Source organism: Oncorhynchus keta, chromosome 2 (assembly GCF_023373465.1).
Source record: "Oncorhynchus keta strain PuntledgeMale-10-30-2019 chromosome 2, Oket_V2, whole genome shotgun sequence".
Lineage (NCBI taxonomy): Eukaryota > Metazoa > Chordata > Actinopteri > Salmoniformes > Salmonidae > Oncorhynchus > Oncorhynchus keta.
In genome coordinates this window covers 43,874,945-43,898,906 of record NC_068422.1, presented here as the reverse complement: position 1 = coordinate 43,898,906, position 23,962 = coordinate 43,874,945, and the positions used below count along the sequence as shown (strand labels likewise).

At 43.4% G+C, this 23,962-nt stretch overlaps 1 protein-coding gene across 7 annotated transcripts in view; it reads right to left on the bottom strand.

Moving 5' to 3' along the window:
* Nucleotides 1–23,962, bottom strand: part of LOC118400926 (inactive ubiquitin carboxyl-terminal hydrolase 54-like) — a 120,615-nt gene that overhangs the window by 61,617 nt on the left and 35,036 nt on the right. For 6 of the 7 annotated variants that reach the window (XM_052477298.1, XM_052477299.1, XM_052477292.1 and 3 more), the window contains exon 2: nt 4,963–5,598. In XM_052477298.1, the coding sequence (XP_052333258.1) occupies nt 4,963–5,109 (147 nt within the window). In that variant the 5' untranslated portion in view covers nt 5,110–5,598. The remainder of the gene's footprint in view (nt 1–4,962; nt 5,599–23,962) is intronic. The other variant, XM_052477302.1, reaches the window with a different exon arrangement.

Sequence of the window (23,962 nt, the reverse complement as noted above, 5' to 3'; positions counted from 1 at the left end):
TATCTAAGGCAGTATGGTAGACCCTCTTATCTAAGGCAGTATGGTAGACCCTCTTATCTAAGGCAACATGGTAGACCCTCTTATCTAAGGCAGTATGGTAGACCCTCTTATCTAAGGCAGTATGGTAGACCCTCTTATCTAAGGCAATATGGTAGACCCTCTTATCTAAGGCAACATGGTAGACCCTCTTATCTAAGGCAGTATGGTAGACCCTCTTATCTAAGGCAGTATGGTAGATCCTCTTATCTAAGGCAATATGGTAGACCCTCTTATCTAAGGCAACATGGTAGACACTCTTATCTAAGGCAGTATGGTAGACCCTCTTATCTAAGGAAGTATGGTAGACCCTCTTATCTAAGGCAATATGGTAGACCCTCTTATCTAAGGCAACATGGTAGACCATCTTATCTAAGACAACATGGTAGACCCTCTTATCTAAGGCAACATGGTAGACCCTCTTATCTAAGGCAACATGGTAGATAGACCCTCTTATCTAAGGCAGTATGGTAGACCCTCTTATCTAAGGCAATATGGTAGACCCTCTTATCTAAGGCAGTATGGTAGACCCTCTTATCTAAGGCAGTATGGTAGATCCTCTTATCTAAGGCAATATGGTAGACCCTCTTATCTAAGGCAACATGGTAGACACTCTTATCTAAGGCAGTATGGTAGACCCTCTTATCTAAGGAAGTATGGTAGACCCTCTTATCTAAGGCAATATGGTAGACCCTCTTATCTAAGGCAACATGGTAGACCATCTTATCTAAGACAACATGGTAGACCCTCTTATCTAAGGCAACATGGTAGACCCTCTTATCTAAGGCAGTATGGTAGACCCTCTTATCTAAGGCAACATGGTAGATAGACCCTCTTATCTAAGGCAGTATGGTAGACCCTCTTATCTAAGGCAGTATGGTAGACCCTCTTATCTAAGGCAATATGGTAGACCCTCTTATCTAAGGCAGTATGGTAGACCCTCTTATCTAAGGCAACATGGTAGACCCTCTTATCTAAGGCAGTATGGTAGACCCTCTTATCAAGGCAACATGGTAGACCCTCTTATCTAAGGCAGTATGGTAGACCCTCTTATCTAAGGCAGTATGGTAGACCCTTTTATCTAAGGCAACATGGTAGACCCTCTTATCTAAGGCAGTATGGTAGACCCTCTTATCTAAGGCAACATGGTAGACCCTCTTATCTAAGGCAGTATGGTAGACCCTCTTATCTAAGGCAACATGGTAGACCCTCTTATCTAAGGCAACATGGTAGACCCTCTTATCTAAGGCAACATGGTAGACCCTCTTATCTAAGGCAGTATGGTAGACCCTCTTATCTAAGGCAGTATGGTAGACCCTCTTATCTAAGGCAACATGGTAAACCCTCTTATCTAAGGCAGTATGGTAGACCCTCTTATCTAAGGCAACATGGTAGACCCTCTTATCTAAGGCAGTATGGTAGACCCTCTTATCTAAGGCAATATGGTAGACCCTCTTATCTAAGGCAGTTTGGTAGACCCTCTTATCTAAGGCAGTATGGCAGGTAGGTCGGTACTTCAGCTTTCAATAAACCCTTCCTCCCAGGGACGGTGATTTAGGGCTTTTAAATTAAACCCAGAGTACCACAGCTACCAGAAGTGGTTTCTGGGCTGAACTTTAAATGTTAAGATGGTGGGTAAGTGTTTTGAGCTGCATCAAAATTAACATTACAATACAGTACAATAGGCTAAATGATACTTAACAAGTATAAATAGACTGAAATCAAACCATTCTAATACCATACAGCCATATGCACATTTCTAGTTTGCCCATTTAAATGCACAGTGGGTTGCAAACCTTCTGACATACAATAGGCTTGCGCCCAACTCAGAATTTAACTTATTTCCTAGAATCCTTTCTATATACCCATATTCAAACTTTATTTTAAAAAGTATTACTTTTTCAACAAAGTTATGCCTGTTAAGCCGTGTGTAGGCAAAAAAAGAGAGACAATACTAGAGAAGAACTTAATGAAGCCTAGTTAACGCATAACATTTAATTTCAGACAAAAAAAAAGAATGTTTTCACCCCCGGGCTCTCGATGTGCTGTCTCTGCATATTGTTATGGCTTCCAGCAGCAGACAATACAATATCAGCTCCCCCCCATCTGTCTCCTTACTCATAACTGACACTAATATGTAGCTTTGGAGGTATTATCAGTCAGCTAAGCCACATTATTTCTATATGGTTGATTATATGGTAATCCAAAAATAGAGTAAAAACTAATGACAGGTTGTTTGGCTGGGTAATTATGGTGTGAGGCAGCATCTGTTTGACAGTTGTTTATGAGGTCTAAAAGCTTGGCTTAAGTCACAGGCGAGTGAGGCGACTGACTGCCTGGCAGGCACCATATTAAGCTGAGGAAATGCCTTTCCCATTTTCTCAGAAGTACGGTGTGAGTGGGTCCTCCCAGTCAAGCCGTCAGTGACTGGGTAGCATTTGCCATGGAAGGCAATGGTAAGCATTTTCTCAAGCCACTTGTGTGCTTGTTCAAGTTGAATCCTTCTGGATAAGAGAGTGGACGAGAGCCTCCCACCCACTATGTCAAGTAAAGGGTCTATGAGTACACTAATGAGAAGCTGGTTAACCAGGCATTTCATAAGACTCTAGCCTACTTCGCCAGTCATTTACTTAACGTCCTTGTTGGTGTGGTGAATTTTAAGACAACTAAATAATGGATCGTTTTACTGTAGAACTAATTCATTGTTGTTATTGTTGTATGGGACTTAGGGATGAAACGGTTACCGGTTTCACGATAAACCTCTGTAAAATTCCCGACGATTAGTTTGACCATTTCAAATTTGAAATATCACTAACGAAAAACACGGTAAATTAGTGTCCAGCATCAACCAAAGTTAGCAACTGTCTGACGCGGGTGCAGCGTTCAACGTGGGTTTTTGTTTTGTGTGAAAACATGGCGGAAGGCAGTGGCAGCGCTCGGGAGATTTTTCAGCCTTCTAAAGAGGACTAAATCTGAAGTGTGGTCGTATTTTGGGTTTTACCAGAGTGCTGAGGGAAACTTAATCGAAGACAGTCACCCTGTCTGCAGAACAGGCACACAAAAAAAAATGCGAAAGGGGGCAACATTTCAACTCTCTTGAGTCACCTTCGTGACCACCACCCACTACTTTATAGCGAATGCAAGGTAAGTTAACGTTTAGCTCAATGCATGATGTGGGGACTTCGGAATGGGGGAAAATGTCATGTTTTGTCTGTCTAACTTGCTAATAGCTTGTCTATAATGTAAACTGAAGCTTTCAGTGTTACCTACTGTTGTAAAAACACTACGCGTTGTTCTGCTGATGTATGGGTCGTGTGTCTGCAGACTCTATTCATCCATTGCACAGGATAACACGTTATGGAGTTTAATCACCAACCAACATATTTTGTTCATTTAAAATCCGGCAGAAGTCGACTTGTTTGTAAAAGTGAGAAATACTATAGACTCCTGTATGTCAATTGTTGGGCTCATTGCAATTACTATCACTGTCTTCTTAAGACTAATTTATATTTACGTCAATTGTGCATGGGGTCATTGCATATACTCAAACTCAACACAGACGATTGTGTGTGTAAGTGAATATTAATAATAATAATAATTATAATGTAACAACACCAATAATAATAATAATACATTTGTTATTCCCTAGTTTAGAGTGGGCGTGCAGCAGACAAACCCAGTGATGCTACTGGTCCCTCCTCGTCTACGGTTGTGACACAGACACTCCGGCATTTAAAAAAGGCAGGCTGCGTATGCACCCACATCAAAAAAAATGCTCAAGACCTCACTGCAGCCCTTTTATATTACATTGCAAAGGACATGATGCCATTTCAAATTGTTGAGAGGCCTGTCTTTCTGTGGCTGATGGAGGTTGCTGTGCCTCACTACAATGTGAGTGCTGATAATTTAATTATTATTTTTTTTTCATTTGATTTGCTTACTTAAAGTTGTGTTCATTTAGACCTGCACTAGGGAAACGTTTCCCTCTCATGGCCACATGGTGCCATCTTTAATGTTCTTATTTTAATGTATATGCGCACAAAGTGCATAGTGCTGCTAATTTGATTTGTTTGTTGGTTTTCAATATAAAACTCGATGATATGATTTCAGTGCACGTATCAAAACCTTTTGAACATTTAACCGTGGTCATTTGGGTCACTATAGTCGTGATGCGATATTTTCATACAGTTTCATCTCTAAATTGGGTCTAAATGAACATTTATGATTACGGTATTGCATCAGTAGAGGGATTAGTCTAGAACAAAGGCTGATTATAATGAGATCTATCAAATAGTTTTATATCGCTGACAGCTTGGAAATTGGACTATAACCCTGTGAAAATGACCCTGAGAATGTGGTTATGAGAAGACAAAAATATGGGAAGCAGACTGAGTGGAAAACATTACCACACTGAAATATTTAGAGATACACTTAGAGCATGAAGTTCTGGGGACATACTCGGTGTGTATATCATGCTACATTAAAGTTATTGCTTCCCCCTCTGTCATGTCAAGTGAGGATAGTGAGAGAGTGAGAGAGTGAGAGAGCGAGAGGAGAGAGAGAGAGAGAGAGAGAGAGAGAGAGAGAGCGAGAGAGAGAGCGAGAGAGCGAGAGAGCGAGAGAGAGAGGACGAGAGGAAGTTGTGTTGCACTATAGTTTCCTTAGGGTGCCACACAGGACTTGTCTATTACTGTCAATTGATGTCGGTAATCGCTGCTCCTCCCCTGAAAACTCACAGCAGTCTGTGGCTCTATGCAGAGTGATGAGATCAACCTCCACTCTACCACACTGAATACCTGTTGTCAACAGACACATCCCACCCTGCAGCCCACACATAACAAGACCAACACAAACACTTCAGACCTAAGCGGGAAAAAAACGAAAAAGACAAAACATACATTTTTGTGTCTACGTGTGTGCCCCTACCTGCAGTGCGCTGTTGAGGAAGCAGCTGTTCTGGCCCGGCTCGTTGCTGAGTCCTTTACTGGGGGCGATGGACGTCATAGTGCGTGGGGTAAATATCCCCTGCAGCCCGCCGCTTCCGGACGCAAAGTAGTTCCTCTTCCAAGACATGGTCCTGGCTGTGAGTCACCTCTCCCCCCGGATCAACACTCAACAGTCCGCCCCCGTGACAAAACACACAGGGCCATCTTTGCAGAGTGGCAGAACAAAAAACGGAGAGTGAAAACCAGTGGGTGTGTAAAAAGGGGTCGTGGGACAGTTTTCAAATGGTTTGCTTTGTCTGATGGAGTCCAGAGACTCTAATGTCCCTATCGTAATATCAGGCAGCTTGTGTCCAGTCTTCAACACTCCTCCTCTGCCTTTCACACTCCCAGACGTTTGACAATAGGGGGCCCTGGTGACAGTAGTAGTTGTTGTTTCTGCTGCATGTGTGTCGACCTTAACTGGTGTGTCCTGCACAGCCAAGTACAGCCGGGTCCTAGCTCCTCGACGACAGAAGCTCTCTACAGATGGGGGAGAGAAGTGAAAGGTCAGGGTTATCTTCCCTCCCGCTCTCCTGAATGTCTGAATGAAGCGGAGCTTCCCAGTTCTGCAGCAAATCTGAAGGGGGACAAGAAAAGATAAGTTTATGAGTGGGCTCCCCCCGTCGCCTATTCCAACCACCTCCCCTCACTGGCTTTGTCACCCTTCTGCACTAAAGTCACAATATAATGAGATACAGTCAGGTCCAAAATGATTGTCACCCTTGATAAAGATGAGCAAAAAAGACTCTATAAAGTATATATTTTTAAAAACGGGTCAAAATGATTGGCATCCCTGTTTTTAATACTCTAGCACCCTTCCCTTGAGAGGATAAAAACACTGAGCCTTTTTCTCAAATGTTTTATGATATTGGAGAACACTTTGGGAAGGACAGAATCTTTCCAGATCCTTTATATTTCGTCTGCGCTAATGGACTGCTGGACTTTTTGTCCTGGTACTTAGTAAAACTCACGATGCTGATGACCTTAACAAGGGCCCCTGGACCAGTGGAAGCCAAACAGCCCCATAGCATCAAAGATCCACCACCATATTTTACAGTGGGTATGAGGTATCTGTTTTCCGACACCAAACCCACCACTTACGTTGTATCACTTGTTAAACAGAATGTCTTTATATGTGCGATTGTATCAGTAGAAAATAATATCATTCAACTTTTTTTTGTTGCATACAATACAGCTCAGTGTTTGTATGATTTATTTCATACAGTATGCTCATCTTTATCAACGGTGCCAATAATTTTGGACCTGGTTGTATATTTACGATCAAGTCCCTCTCTCCAAGTCAGAGACCCATTTTTCCTCCAGTGCTGTCCTTGCCCTGCCTCTGTATTCACCCCCTCAATGTCCACAGGCCGTATGCAGATGTCTCCCCTGTCCCCATGGTGGAAGGGTAGTAGATTTCCTGACAGTCATCCCATTTGCGGAGAGTTAAAGTGGGAGAATAGGAACGGCTCAGTCAAAGCCCACTGGGGATCCGCACGCTTTCTGCACATGTGCCTGGGACACCCATCCTCTTTTCACTCCAGCACACAGCACACACACACACACACACACACACACACACACACACACACACACACACACACACACACACACACACACACACACACACACACACACACACACACACACACACACACACACTCACTCTAATCAGACTTCCACAGACAGGCTAAAGACAGCTGTGCGCCGTCTGCGCGGTGGACGGCCACACGCGTGATAGTGATGGTGAGGATGACAACGTAAGAGAGAGTGGTAATTCCACAGTGGTTGCAAAAAAAGCCTTGTTATCATTGTCATACAGGTGAATATGATACATCTCAGCTTAAGTCCCATTGTCCTTGATGAGACGGAAGACAAGTTATGGGGCTTTACATTAGGTGATCTTATTCAGCCATCTATTCAAATGCAATCAATCACTTCAGTAACACTGTATGAAAACACCCACACTCTGAGCAGCCACATAAAAGGTGATGATAATATAGGATTTTAGCACGCTGCATAAGATATTGCTGTTATGAAACCCTAATGCCCATGGTAACATTTATGATACTATGCAACATTTATGAGGTTTGGTGGCTGAAAATCTGAGCTCTTGGTGGTTTTTACAGATGTAGGATCTTCATTTCATCACCCTGTTGTTGCAGAAAATGTCCGGCACAGTAGGAAACACAAACTAGTAGTGTATTCCAGGTTAAAAAAAGACTTCCAAAGTTTGTAATTTCCACTTTAAAATGTCTCTTGATTTGCCAAAAAATGGACCAACCCCTACAAAAATCTCCATGAATTATAATCCACAAAGTAATTAACATTTCCTGTTACTGCAGGATTATTGTCCGGGTGTGAGAAACTGGTCAAATTAACATCCTATATCTGTAATTAGGCTCTTTCTCACAAGTCCTTCCATATCCACCATCATCACAATGTGCTTTTAATGCTCCGACTTGAGGGCAGAGCATTGAGTGAGATAAATGGGAGAGATAAAGAAGGAGTGAGAGAACAATGAAAGAGGTAATAAGGCTGAGGTACAGAGGAGTGCAAGAGTCAGTACATTCCTTTCCAATCACTTTGTCTTTGTTGCTGTGATGAACCGAGCCTCCTCTTCCGCTCCTCTTCCTCTCTTCTCTCTTCCGGGTGTGTTTACACAGCACTCAGTCACAGTCTGACCTGTACTCATGATGTCACCAGACCACAGTCTGTCTGTGTTTGCTCTTTTACAGCCCGGACCCGAGGCACTGACTGGCAGGATCAACCAATCTGTAGTGTACAGACTATCTGACTCTCGCAGACAAAGTTTAGAGTTTTGTGTTTACAGAGAAACATCAATATTCACGAATGAGTCATTCATAAACTATTACTGTTAAATGTGGGAGGAAATGTCCGCCTTCCACACACTAAATGAATATGCTTTACCGACACATTTCTTTTGTGTGACTGTGTCAGCAAGTAAAGATAAAATCACCATTGCTTATTGAAAAGGATAGACTTGGTGATCTTAAAGAAATTCTGAGAGCAAGACTAAGGCATGTGTATGTGTCTCACAGGAGATTGGTGGCACCTTAATTGGGGAGGACGGGGCTCGTGGTAATGGCTGGAGCGGAATCAATGTAATGGTATCAAACGCATCAAACACTTGGTTTCCAAGTGTTTGATGCCATTCCCTTCACTCTGTTCCAGCCATTATTATGGTGTGTTGTCTACTCTGCACATCCATGTCTGCGTAAGAAGTGCTTGTTTACTACAAGGAGGAGGATCAACAGCCCATACACCCCTCCTGTCCTCTCTATCCCACAAGCCAAGTAAATGCTGCTGAAAGAATCCAAAACAGTTCCCCTGCCAGACAAAAACAACACTTTCAGCGCTTGTGGTGGGAGTAAGTGTAGGCCAGAGCTGAAGGTCAGACAGACACACAGACTGTCTGGCTGGGCTGAGGGCTTGTGTAGGCGTTTCCCAATAGGTGGGCGGTTGTGCAGCAGGCTAATCACCAGCGCAGGGAGGAGAGGGTTCAAAGGGAGGCTTAGCCATTTCCTGTAATGAATGAGGTGGCTTGTTATCAGCAATGCTGGGTGCGAGTGTGTAGGACGGCTGGGGGTGCTCTAATAGGTGGAGTGTTGTGTCGTTATCGTCCCAGCTGGGTGTTCCACACCAAGGGAGAGGTTAAGGGGGTTCGTAACATGCTATACAGCTAACTACCGTTTTGTCTGCGGGGTGGGCGAGAGAGTTCAGTTAAGAGGCAGGTCATGCGGGTGGATTATCCTGATCAGACAATGCGTAGGATTAGTCTGTCCCGTTGTTCAGGGATCTGTCTGGTCCTGGGAGGGAAGAAGACCTGACTAGTCTAGCCGCTACGCTGACATGAAGCCCATATTAGCTTCACCACAGACACATGTCTGCTGGGCTGTAGGAGGCTCCCTCAGCATGGCCCATGGCCACTGTGTTTCTGCAGTGGTACACAACACCTCATGGCCAGGGACAGCCCCAGGGAGCCAGTAAACATGCAGCTAGTCTCAGATACTCATGGAATAAGATCAGATTCCCTCCGTCCATGCTGCCTGCACATGAGCTCATTACAGACCGCTCAGATAAAATGTTCTCAAAAAGCCATCATTGTCACAGAAGTGACCACAAGAGCTAAATGATTCCTAACCAGTAGGCTAATTGGGACACTAGATTGGGATATGTAGTGTATATTGTGAAACTACACTGCAAGCATAGCCCTAGCAGTCCGTAGGTGTAATTCCTCATGAAACCAGGGGGGGAAAATACCATTATTTGGGGGGATTTTCACAACATTTAACCCATAGAATGGTCCTTTGGATAAACGATTGTTGACAGATATTTGACATTTGTAGGTACTGAATACAAATATAAAAGCAGAATGTAAAGTGTTGGTCCCATGTTTCATGAGCTGAAATAAAAGATCCCAGAAATGTTACAAATGCACAAAAAGCTTATTTCTCAAAAATGTTGTGCACAAATTTGTTTCCATCCCTGTTAGTGAGCATTTCTCCTTTGACAAGATAATCCGTTCCCCTGACAGGTGTGGCATATCAAGAAGCTGATTAAACAGCATGACCAACTGGCCTCACAACCGCAGACCACGTGTAACCACACCAGCCCAGGACCTCCACATCCTTCTTCTTCACCTGCAGGATCGATTGAGGCCAGCCACCCAGACAGTTGATGAAACTGAGGAGTATTTCTGTCTGTAATAAAGCCCATTTGTGGGGGAGAAATCATTCTGATTGGCTGGGCCTGGCTCCCCAGTGGTTAAGACTGGCTCCCCAGTGGGTTGGCCTATGCCTTCCAAGGCCCACCCATAGCTGCTCCCCTGCCCAGTCATGTGAAATCCATAGATTATCGCCTAATTTATTTATTTCAACTGACTGATTTCCTTATATGAACTGTAACTCAGTAAAATTGTTGAAATTGTTTCATGTTGCGTTTATATTTTTGTTCAGTATAAAACATAATTGAGAAATAATTCATTAAAATGGGCATATTTATGATATTTTGGCCTTACCCATGCCTCATTTAAGACTCCATAATGTTTCATATGTAGGTGCTACAATGGAAAAATTGGTGTCATATGAAGCGTTTACCGCTTCCTCAGAAATATGAGTGGTATTTTGATTTCCCCTCCCCCAAAGAAATATTTGGGAAATTTTTCAATATTTTGTTGAGCATAATATACTCTATGGCATATCAAAGTCCCAGAGTGGGATCTCTGTAGTCAGAGTAAGATTAGCCTACATGCCTTTGAGTAGGCCTACATACGAACGATTAGGAGAATCAAAAGCAGAAAAGGGAATCAATACCCATAAATCTGCATAAAAATGAATCATGGTCCTTCTTAAGAAAGATCCATTCTAATGCAAACCACACAGGATGAAGCTGGACATTTGTGGCAGTGTGACACTGACTTGGCAGTGCACACAGTGTGACCCGCCAAATTTTGATTCATTTAAATGAACTCCGTGAGGCAAAATGACTGAGCTGAGTGCTAGAGAGACAGAATACCACCTGAAGACATTAATGGGCCATTCAACAGTCATTTCACCCATTCTGTCTACCATACATCACACACATAAAGCGGGAAAAGACTTCTTCAAAGATTCCCCATGAAATGAAAACAGCTTTATGTCCCAGGGAAAGACCACTCGGGTGCTTGAAAAGTATCAACAAGAGTGAAAAGCTGGTTAAAGCTTAAAGAGCGTTACACTTCCTCGAACCCTATACTGCCTAGGATTAAGAAAATGAAGCCTGAGGAGACTCTTTGTTGCAATTCAAGCTTAAAAGGGCAGTGCAGTCAAACACGTAATTTTACTGATTTATAAATGATATTTCCACACTATGAGGTCAAAATAACACAAAGAAATTGTGAACATTATGATAATACCCTTTTAGTGCAAGAGCTTAAAATATATAAACTCAGCAAAAAAAAGAAACGTCCTCACTGTCAACTGCGTTGATTTTCAGCAAACTTAACATGTGCAAATATTTGTATGAACATAACAAGATTCAACAACTGAGACGTAAACTGAACAAGTTTCACAGACGTGACAAACAGAAATGGAATAATGTATCCCTGAACAAAGGAGGGGGTCAAAATCAAAAGTAACAGTCAGTAAGTATCTGGAGTGGCCACCAGATGCATTAAGCTGGACTGCACCAGAATTCCTCATGGACTGCACCAGATTTGCCAGTTCTTAATGTGAGATGTTACCCCACTCTTCCACCAAGGCACCTGCAAGTTCCTGGACATTTCTGGGGGGGAATGGCCCTAGCCCTCACCCTCCGATACAACAGGTCCCAGACGTGCTCAATGGGATTGAGATCCGGGCTCTTCGCTGGCCATGGCAGAACACTTACATTCCTGTCTTGCAGGAAATCACGCACAGAACGAGCTGTATGGCTGATGGCATTGTCATGCTGGAGGGTCATGTCAGGATGAGCCTGCAGAAAGGGTACCGTATGAGGGAGGAGGATGTCTTCCCTCTAACGCACAGCGTTGAGATTGCCTGCAATGACAACAAGCTCAGTTCGATGATGCTGTGACACACCGCCCCAGACCATGACGGGCCCTCCACCTCCAAATCGATCCCGCTCCAGAGTACAGGCCTCAGTGTAACGCTGATTCCTTCGAGGATAAATGTGAATCCGTCCATCACCCCTAGGGAGACAAAATCACGACTAGTCAGTGAAGAGCACTTTTTGCTAGTCCTGTCCGGTCCACGTTGTTGCTGGCGATATCTGGTGAGGACCTGCCTTACAACAGGCTTACATAATCCATCAGTCCAGCCTCTCTCAGCCTATTGCGGACAATCAGAGCACTGATGGAGGAATTGTGCCGTCCTGGTGTAACTCGGGCAGTTGTTGTTGCCATCCTGCACCTGTCCCGTAGGTGTGATGTTCAGATGTACTGATCCTGTGCAGGTGTTGCTACACGTGGTCTGCCACTGCGAGGACGATCAGCCGTCCGTCCTGTCTCACTGTAGCGCTGTCTTAGGCGTCTCACAGTATGGACATTGCAATTTATTGCCTTGGCCACATCTGCAGTCCTCATGCCTCCTTGCAGCATGCCTAAGGCACGTTCACGCAGATGAGCAGGGACCCTGGGCCTCTTTCTTTTGGTGTTTTTCAGAGCCAGTAGAAAGACTTCTTTAGTGTCCTAAGTTTCCATAACTGTAACTTTAATTGCCTACTATCTGTAAGCTGTTAGTGTCTCAATGACCATTCCACAGGTGCATGTTCATTAATTTTTTATGGTTCATTAAACAAGCATGGGAAACAGTATTTAAACCATTCACAATGAAGATCTGTGAAGTTATTTGGATTTTTACGAATTATCTTTGAAAGACAGGGTCCTAAAAAAGGGACGTTTCTTTTTTGCTGAGTTTATATACAAAACACCTGGAGTTTCAGCCTGTTCAGGTGGGATGGAGTTTTTGGCCCACAGCATGACATCACAATTTTATCTGATTATTCTGACCAATGCCAAGTCATGTTTTATGTGTATATGTATCCTCCTACTTCAATGGGGTAAGGCTCTAGTGTCCAGACCAGAGTTCCCCAACTGGCAGCATATCCTCGACTTCGGCGATGTCATCTACAAAATTGCTTCCAACACTCTACTCAGCAAACTGGATGCAGTTTATCACAGTGCCATCCGTTTTGTCACTAAAGCACCTTATACCACCCACCACTGCGACTTGCATGCTCTAGTCGGCTGGCCCTCGCTACATATTCGTCGCCAGACCCACTGGCTCCAGGTCATCTACAAGTCCATGCTAGGTAAAGCTCCGCCTTATCTCAGTTCACTGGTCACGATGGCAACACCCATCCGTAGCACGCGCTCCAGCAGGTGCATCTCACTGATCATCCCTAAAGCCAACACCTCATTTGGCCGCCTTTCGTTCCAGTTCTCTGCTGCCTGTGACTGGAACGAATTGCAAAAATCGCTGAAGTTGGAGACTTTTATCTCCCTCACCAACTTCAAACACCTGCTATCTGAGCAGCTAACCATTCGCTGCTGCTGTACATAGTCTATCGGTAAATAGCCCACCCATTTTCACCTACCTCATTCTCCATACTGTTTTTATTTATTTACTTTTCTGCTCTTTTGCACACCAATATCTCTACCTGTACATGACCATCTGATCATTTATCACTCCAGTGTTAATCTGCAAAATTGTAATTATTCGCCTACCTCCTCATGCCTTTTGCACACAATGTATATAGACTCCCCCTTTTTTTCTACTGTGTTATTGACTTGTTAATTGTTTACTCCATGTGTAACTCTGTGTTGTCTGTTCACACTGCTATGCTTTATCTTGGCCAGGCCGCAGTTGCAAATGAGAACTTGTTCTCAACTAGCCTACCTGGTTAAATAAAGGTGAAATAAAATTTAAAAAATAAAAATAAATATCAAGAAGCTGATTAAACAGCATGATCATTAAACAGGTGCACCACTAAAATGTGCAGTTTTGTCACACAACACAATGCCACAGAAGTCTCTAGTTTTGAGGGAGCGTGCAATTGGTATGCTGACTGCAGGAATGTCCACTAGAGCTGTTGCCAGATAATTTAATGTTAATTTCTCTACCATAAGCCAATGTCGTTTTAGAGAATTTGGCGGTACTTACAAAAAGCCTCATAACTCAGTAAAATCAATTAAATTGTTGTGTTTATATTGATGTTCAGTAAATATATATACAGCACCAGTCAAAGGTTTGGACACACCTACTCATTCAAGGGTTTTTCTCTCTTTTTACTATTCTCTACATTGTAGAATAATAGTGAATACATCAAAACTATAAAACAACACATGGAATCATGTAGTAACCATAACACCTTTTGCCTTGACAGCTTTGCACACTCTTGACATTCTCCCAACCATCTTCATGAGGTAGTCACCTGGAATGCTTTTCCAACAGTCTTGAAGGAGTTCCCACATATGCTGAGCACTTGTTGGCTGCTTTGCCTTCACTCTGCGGTCCAACTCATCCCAAACCATCTCAATTGGGTTGAATTCGGGTGATTGTGGAGGCCAGGTCATCTGATGCAGCACTCCATCACGCTCCTTCTTGGTCAAATAGCCCTTACACAGCCTGGAGGTGTGTTTTGGGTCATTGTCCTGTTGAAAAACAAATGATAGTGGGACTAAGTGCAAACCAGATGGGACTGTGTATCACTGCAGAATGCTGTGGTAGCCATGCTGGTTAAGTGTACCTTGAATTCTAAATAAATCACTGGTAGTGTCACCAGCAAAGCACCCCCACACACCATCACACCTCCTCCTCCATGCTTCACGGTGGGAACCACACATGCAGAGATCATCCGTTAACCCACTCTGCGTCTCACAGATATGGCAGTTGGAACCAAATATCTCAAATTTGGACTCATCAGACCAAAGGACAGATTTCCACCAGTCTAATGTCCACTGCTCGTGTTTCTTGGCCCAATCAAGTCTCTTCTTATTATTGGTGTCCTTTAGTAGTGGTTTCTTTGCAGCAAATCGACCACGAAGGCCTGATTCACGCAGTCCCCTCTGAACAGCTGATGTTGAGAGGTATCTGTTACTGTGAAGCATTTATTTGGGCTGCAATCTAAGGTGCAGTTAACTCTAATGAACTTATCCTCTGCAGCAGAGGTAACTCTGCGTCTTCCTTTCCTGCGGCAGCCCTCATGAGAGCCAGTTTCATCATAGGCTTGATGGTTTTTGCAACTGCCCTTGAAGAAACTTTAAAAGTTCCGGAAATGTTCTGGATTGACTGACCTTCATGTCTTAAAGTAATGATGGACTGTCATTTCTCTTTGCTTATTTGAGCTATTCTTGCTATAATATGGACTTGGTCTTTTACCAAATGGGGCTATCTTCTGTATTATTATTATTACCACCCCTACCTCGTCACAACACAACTGATTGGCTCAAATTCCACAAATTAACTTTTAACAAGGTACACCTGTTAATTTAAATGCATTCCAGGTGACTACCTCATGAAGCTGGTTGAATGAATGCCAGGGGTGTGCAAAGCTGTCATCAAGGCAAAGGGTGGCTACTTTGAAGAATATAAATTATAAATATATTTTGATTTGTTTAACACTTTTTTGGTTACTACATGAATCCATATGTGTTATTTCATGGTGTTGATGTCTTCACTATTATTCAATAATGTATGAAATAGTAAAAATAAAGAAAAACCCTGGAATAAGTTGGTGTGTCCAAACAAAACATAACTCCAAGTGATTTTAATTTTGGAAATAGAGAGATACAGTACCAGTCAAAAGTTTGGACACACCTACTCATTCAAGGGTTTTTGAGGCATATATATATTTAAAAAAAAATCCATCCTAAAAATGAGGAATAAGTAAAGGCTTTGATTTCTGGTCAAACAGATGGAAAAGGGGTCTTAGACAACATCTATTAGCGAAAGGATGAACATTTATTAGAAATACATCAAAACCAATATTGTTGAAGTAAAGAACCCTGCCAACTAATATCCAACACTTATATTTAGTTTGATACATTATCTGCCTTCTGTAAGTTTAAGAAACATTGACTTGTTCCTTGTAATTACGTAACCAAAAACTCACATATTTTCAAGGTATTTTCAAATGTATCTCCTTCATAAGGAGGGAGGATAATGAAGGTTCACAGAAGTAACAAGTAAAGGTAGCCCTACCAATGTTTTTACTGATTTCAAGTTTGTTTATGAATTATTAAAAATAATAACGCTGTTACTAAATTGGCAACAGAATTACTGCAACTGAATTGGTTACAATGGAAAATCATAGTTCTCACAAACCACAGTTGGGTCACCTGCTACTGTCCTCCCTTCCACCGTTATACTGTTATGTTCAGCTCATAACTGTTTTCTTTCTCTTTCTGTCGTCTGCACAACCCCTCCCTCTCTCCCTCTCTCTCCTTTCTCTGTCTCTATCCAGTCAATGTCACCTCTCCAGGCTCTTACTGACACCTACCATGACAACTTCCACCTACCCTCTTCCCATTTACTGTAACAAGCATCCTCACCCACCGAGCTGACACCGGACGTTCCATGGACGTTGAAAAGTAGTTGAAATTTGGTCAGTCCGCCCTTGCCGGACCAAAGCTGGATCAATCAGACGTCTATGCTTCACAAGTTTGGACAGCCCAGTACAGTACAGTAGAGTAGAGCACAGTACAGTAAAGTAAAGTAGAATACACTAGAGTACAAAAAAAAGTGTACTGTATTGTACTCTACTGTACTGAACTCTACTGTGCTGTACTGTGATGCCCAAACTTGTGAAACATAGACGTCTATGATTGGTTCAGATTTGGTCTGGCCGGAACAACCGAATGTGGTCTTGTTACGGGGCGGAGCACATTCAAATAATAGCCCGTGTGTAGAATAATACCCAAATATGTGAAATAAGGATATTGCATATTGCTACCTTCGTATACCTATTCAGGATACATCACCATGAAGAGTATGAAATGCAGCCTTACAATGTATTAAAAATCCAAACATATAGCCCAAAGTTTGTAGAACAACTCAAATTAGATTAATAACTCTAAATTAAGCATATTGTAATACATATTTCTTTGTTATCCACTCAACACAGAATAGACGCATGTGCACACTCCCTCAAATCGTTTGGTGAAAATATCCTTTCTATTTTGTTCAGCTTTGTTCAATTGTATTCTTTATATTATAAAATAATGCCACGAAATTCTAAGCAAATCTTGTCTGCTAAATGAACTGGTGTAGCCCACAGCCATATGGCATAGCCATATCAGGACCTAACATAAGGACAACTCATATATGCTATTCTGTTCTTCTGAAACAGACTACATTTTCTTCCTATTGGGCTTCTTAGACCTGTCTAAAATAAATAATGGATTTATTGTGAAGGTTTAGGCTATATTACATGTGTGGAAGCCAGGAGATGCTAAATGTGTTTATATTAATAATATAATATATATTAATTAACAATCAGCATGAGACTGACAGCTATTTCCTTGACAATCACTGGCTGACAATCACTGGCTGACAAAATTTCATGACCGCAACAGTCCTAGTCTGAACACCAGAAACGGTTTATGCCTTAGGAAACTCTTCCAATGTGAAATTGCTATTGGCATGCCATGATGTTGTTTCACTTTCATTAGAGACAAGTGAGGAGGACAGTTTGGCCATGCTGGCGTTGACATTCTATCCTTAATGAAGACCGTAAGCAGTCTCCCCGTCGAGCAAACTCGCACCCTCGTCTGACAGTAACATCATCAGCTACTGGTGATTTTATCACAGCCTACTACTGCCAAGCAGTCCTCTTTAGGAACGAACAGTGTGACACGTGAAAACAAGAGCCCTGCTGGTGAGAATCAAACCACCATTAAACCAAGAGCCAAGGCTCTGGAAGATTCTGGCTTTGACTACTGAGAATCAGTCAAAAGGCCAATCAATGCATGAACAGTTCGAGGGGACTCAATGGGGGATAGTATGCCAATGAAACGTTGGTTGCACAATGAAGAAAAGGGTCACTTGAAGTAGAGAAAAACTATTCCAGCAGCTTAACCTGAATAACTGGCCTCTGACCTGCCAAATGATAAAACATCTGTCCCCGGCTCTCATTGCCGGTAAATCTGGGCTGTTTGGTCATTTAATCTGCCCTCATAAATGTTTTAATGTGGAATTACTGTATTTATGTAATCAGCCACAGTCAGTGCTTCATTTGTAAATCGAGAGGTGCCGGAACAAAAAGTGAGGGGTGACCTGGGGAGTTGAGGTATTGTAACGCATGAAAAAAAAGAAGCTTTCTAATGAAACATATCACATTTGCGTAGTGGCATAGAGCAGTATGTAGAGGCACTTCTAGAAGTTGCACACATGGGAGAAAAAAAATTGTAGGGTCCGGTAAAATGTTGGCCTTTTCTAAACGCTGTCATGCGATTCTTACGTCATTTGACATGACTGGAGATGCGAGAAAAAAAACCTGTCTTGAATCTATCAATCGCCTAGGCCTAGGTGTGTGGAGACATATTGTAGGCTACAATATGAGGAGGAAATTATAGTCCTAAAAATGTTTTCCAGTGTCACTGACTCACCCAATCACTCGCTGGTGATGGCCGAGGCGCACGTACCAAAAGCCTCTCTCTCTCTCGCTCTCTTTTGTACAACAATATAAGGAAGTTGATAAAATATTTTGGTAGTCTACAGCATAGTCTACTTTCCAACCTGCGTTTTCCCTCGATTGTATTTGAAATATTGCGAAAAGCCTGTTTTGTCTGTGCTGTTTTTTCACTGACATATTTGCCCCACGTTCCCGACTGTAGGTTGTTGCTTGTTATTGGGCTTCAATCCACAACTATTGGGCCTCTGTCGCTAAATTATAGGCATTCTCGTGGTGTAGTAGGCTATTCAGAATGATTTAATTTATTTTCTGAACAGACAGCAGTAATTCTATAACTTTGGCTAATGTATTTCAATTAATCAGGGGTGCTGCAGTTTGTGCAGAACCCTTCGCGTGGCTATGATTCTATAAAGAAATAAATGATGAAGTGCAATGCTGGAGAGATGAGAGTTGCATGTCTATCAGAGTAGAGAGATCATAGAAAGTGAATCTCATTCTAGTTACAGTGCCTTGCGAAAGTATTCGTCCCCCTTGAACTTCGCCCAATTTTTCAGTTTTTGATTTATTAAAAAAGTTTGAAATATCCAATAAATAAATGCCGTTCCACTTCATGGTTGTGTCCCACTTGTTGTTGATTCTTCACAAAAAAATACAGTTTTATATCTTTATGTTTGAAGCCTGAAATGTGGCAAAAGTTCGCAAAGTTCAAGGGGGCCGAATACTTTCGCAAGGCACTGTATGTGAGAGATGCTGGCATGCTTTTCACACAGCCACCGCCACCCGTTGGTCTCAAACATTGGTTACAATGTTGCGCAAACCATAAACTCGGCCGGCCCAACTCAAAGTTCCTAGGCCGTCATTGAAAATAAGAATTTGTTCTTAACTGACTTGCCTAGTAAAATAAAGGTAAAATAAATAAAATTAAAATAAACTTTTAGAATATTAGGCTGAAAATCAACTTTTTCACAAGCATTTTTTCGTGGGGGCAGGAGAATTACTACCTAAGAGGCAACTCGAATGAACTTTGATTCCTTTTATTGGAATTTTTACATGGCAAAAAGTGAAAATGATATTCATGCCATGAGAGGTACCTGATCCGGTCAAATAGGTAACGGAACAAAACAGTCCAAAACGGAGAGATCCGTCTCAAATTAAACACTGGCCACAGAACCATTTCAAATTACCTGGCCTGGAAGATAGTTCTAACATGGGAGGAGAGGGGGAGAACGAGACATGCAAAATGCATCTTGAAATAACCTTGCATAATTAATGAGCCTGGTTTATTGTTAAAATCTTAAAGGGGAATTTCACCCTGGCTCTGCCACGGCATATAGTCATTACTATATTAACTACATTGAGTTTTTATCATAAACATCACAATTGTCCAAACCACAAGCTACAACTGCTCATAGTGAACCACAAAGTCCGACATTCATAGCGGAAGCTGATACCGCCCACTAGGTAAAAGGGGCGTGCCCACAAATGTGAATAATATCGCTGTTTACTTTCGAACGACCAACAAGGTATTCTAAGAACTTCTCGAGGCAAGTTATTTCTTTGAACGTTTGTTTTTCATTGTTTGTCATCATGCCGGTGCAGTGTTCTGTGCCTGGCTGTGCTAAGGGGCGGCAGGGGAGCCTAGTGGTTAGAGTGTTGGACTAGTAACCGGAATGGTTGCAAGTTCAAATCCCTGAGCTGACAAGGTACAAATCTGTCGTTCTGCCCCTGAACAGGCAGTTAACCCACTGTTCCGTCATTGAAAATAAGAATTTGTTCTTAACTGACTTGCCTAGTTCAATTTTAAAAAATACAAACAAGAGCAAAAATATTTTACCGTTCTACCTATCGGATTCCCCCCGATTCTGCTTGTGGCTTGCAGCTATCAAGAATGATGCGGTGACCAAAGATTATCAGAGGGATTTTCAGGCTGAACTGAACAACAGCTGCTGAAGGTCGCTACCTTCAGCAGAGTAAACATGTTTGTTTTTGTTTGTTCTATCTTTGACTGACGTTAGCTACCGTAAACTATTTCAAGCTACTCTTATTTGGTATCTCAATTTGGTAGCCATCTATTCCACCCGTGTCTGGAAAACACTCCATAACTAAAAATAGAAGTGTCGATATAGCTAACTCACTCTCTGTGTGTTGGAAGCAATGATGAATGTGTATACATCGTCTATTACATTTACATTTACATTTAAGTCATTTAGCAGACGCTCTTATCCAGAGCGACTTACAAATTGGTGCATTCACCTTATGACATCCAGTGGAACAGCCACTTTACAATAGTGCATCTAAATCTTTTAAGGGGGGGGGGGGGTGAGAAGGATTACTTTATCCTATCCTAGGTATTCCTTAAAGAGGTGGGGTTTCAGGTGTCTCCGGAAGGTGGTGATTGACTCCGCTGTCCTGGCATTGTGAGGGAGTTTGTTCCACCATTGGGGGGCCAGAGCAGCGAACAGTTTTGACTGGGCTGAGCGGGAACTGTACTTCCTCAGTGGTAGGGAGGCGAGCAGGCCAGAGGTGGATGAACGCATTGCCCTTGTTTGGGTGTAGGGCCTGATCAGAGCCTGGAGGTACTGAGGTGCCGTTCCCCTCACAGCTCCGTAGGCAAGCACCATGGTCTTGTAGCGGATGCAAGCTTCAATTGGAAGCCAGTGGAGAGAGCGGAGGAGCGGGGTGACGTGAGAGAACTTGGGAAGGTTGAACACCAGACGGGCTGCGGCGTTCTGGATGAGTTGTATGGGTTTAATGGCACAGGCAGGGAGCCCAGCCAACAGCGAGTTGCAGTAATCCAGACGGGAGATGACAAGTGCCTGGATTAGGACCTGCGCCGCTTCCTGTGTGAGGCAGGGTCGTACTCTGTGGATGTTGTAGAGCATGAACCTACAGGAACGGGCCACCGCCTTGATGTTAGTTGAGAACGACAGGGTGTTGTCCAGGATCACGCCAAGGTTCTTAGCGCTCTGGGAGGAGGACACAATGGAGTTGTCAACCGTGATGGCGAGATCATGGAACGGGCAGTCCTTCCCGGGAGGAAGAGGAGCTCCGTCTTGCTGAGGTTCAGCTTGAGGTGGTGATCCGTCATCCACACTGATATGTCTGCCAGACATGCAGAGATGCGATTCGCCACCTGGTCATCAGAAGGGGGAAAGGAGAAGATTAATTGTGTGTCGTCTGCATAGCAATGATAGGAGAGACCATGTGAGGTTATGACAGAGCCAAGTGACTTGGTGTATAGCGAGAATAGGAGAGGGCCTAGAACAGAGCCCTGGGGGACACCAGTGGTGAGAGCGCGTGGTGAGGAGACAGATTCTCGCCACGCCACCTGGTAGGAGCGACCTGTCAGGTAGGACGCAATCCAAGCGTGGGCCGCGCCGGAGATGCCCAGATGCCCAGTATCTCTAGGAGAGAGCAGAGGAGAGAGAGTTAGCTTTAGCAGTGCGGAGCGCCTCCGTGATACAGAGAAGAGCAGTCTCAGTTGAATGACTAGTCTTGAAACCTGACTGATTTGGATCAAGAAGGTCATTCTGAGAGAGATAGCGGGAGAGCTGGCCAAGGACGGCACGTTCAAGAGTTTTGGAGAGAAAAGAAAGAAGGGATACTGGTCTGTAGTTGTTGACATCGGAGGGATCGAGTGTAGGTTTTTTCAGAAGGGGTGCAACTCTCGCTCTCTTGAAGACGGAAGGGACGTAGCCAGCGGTCAGGGATGAGTTGATGAGCGAGGTGAGGTAAGGGAGAAGGTCTCCGGAAATGGTCTGGAGAAGAGAGGAGGGGATAGGGTCAAGCGGGCAGGTTGTTGGGCGGCCGGCCGTCACAAGACGCGAGATTTCATGGTCTATGGTTGGTTCTCAGCCAGTCTCAGATGGCTAGCAGTCTCGCTGCCAATTTAGTGACACTAGTTAACTAACAGCAAGCTGACAATATTGAAATGTCCATGTTAAGTATTCTTAGCTAGCCAGTCTAATAGAGATCAATACAATTAGTGGGGTGGTTAAATTGTGTATTGTTCTGTATTTTGTTGTAGGTAGAACAGAATCTCATTCCACCAAAATGCGCTTCCAACCCTAGCTCTGGACAAGGTGAAGGTAAGTTGGCCAAAATATTTACAAGCTGATGGCTAAGATAGCTCAATTTACAGTAAGCATGGTATAAATGTAACAGTATAACTTTAGTCCGTCCCCTCGCCCCGACCTGGGCGCGAACCAGGGACGCTCTGCACACGTCAACAGTCACCCTCGAAGCATCGTTACCCATCGCTCCACAAAAGCTGCAGCACTTGCAGAGCAAGGGGAGCCACTACTTCAAGGTCTCAGAGCGAGGGACATCGCCGATTGAAACGCTACCAGCGCGCACCACCGCTAACTAGCTAGCCATTTCGCATCGGCTACATACACATGAATTGGGTAGTGTTTGTATGGTTTGTGTTATGGGGTTGAAAGTGGTTAAAGGTAGCCTGAGGACCGAAGAGTACCTTCCAGACCATGTAATGAATTTAGTCTACCCCTCTTCTCTTTTTACCTTTTCTTTTTGTAAAACCCAGGTTATCTGGAGTCATTCCACAGTGCCCTGCTGAAAGGGCCGTTTGGGTACACAAGCATGAGGGAGCAGACACACCTTGCGGTTATGGAACACAACAAGATTATGGGACAGAAACCAGCAAGGGACACTGAAAGGTATAAAATCAAGACTACAACTGTATTGACACAACCACCTCATTCTTCTCTCTGCAGATTCTCAAAACACATGCGCAGACCAGCTGGCTGGTGTGTTTACGGACATATTCAATCACTCCCTATCCCAGTCTGTTGTCCCCACATGCTTCAAGATGACTACCATTGTTCCTGTACCCAAGAAGGCAAAGATAACTGAACTAAATGACTACTGCCCATAGCACTCACTTCTGTCATTATGAAGTGCTTTGAGAGACTAGTCAAGGATAATATCACCACCACCTACTGGCCACCCTAGACCCACTTCAGTTTGCATACTGCCCCAACAGGTCCAGAGATGACGCAATTGCCATCACACTGCCCTATCCCATCTGGACAAAAATAATACCTATGTAAGAATGCTGTTCATTGACTACAGCTCAGCATTCAACACCATAGTACCCTCCAAGCTCATCATCAAGCTGAAGGCCCTGGGTCTCAACCCCACCCTGTGCAACTGGGTCCTGGACTTTCTGACGGGCCGCCCCCAGGTGAAGGTAGGAAATAACATATCCACTTCGCTGACCCTCAACACTGGGGCCCCACAAGGGTACGTGTTCAGCCCTCTCCTGTACTCCCTGTTCACCCACGACTGCATGGCCATGCCTGCTAACAACTCAATCATCAAGTTTGCAGACGACACAACAGTAGTGTGCTTGATCACTAATAACGACGAGACGGCCTACAGGGAGGAGGTGAGGGCACTCGGAGTGTGATGTCAGGAAAACGATCATCAAGTACAACAACTACCTGAGCCACTGCCTGTTCATACTGCCTGCCTATCATCCAGAAGGCGAGGTCAGTACAGGTGCATCAAAGCTGGGACCGAGAGACTGAAAAACAGCTTCTATCTCAAGGCCATCAGACTGTTAAATAGCAATCACTAACTCCGAGAGGCCGCTGCCTACATTGAGACCCAATCACTGGCCACTTTAATAAATGGATCACCAGTCACTTTAAACAATGCCACTTTAAATAATGCCACTTTAATAATGTTTACATATCTTACATTACTCATAACACATGTATACATTGTATTTTATACCATCTAGTGTATCTTGCCTATGTCGCTCGGCCATCGCTCATCCATATACT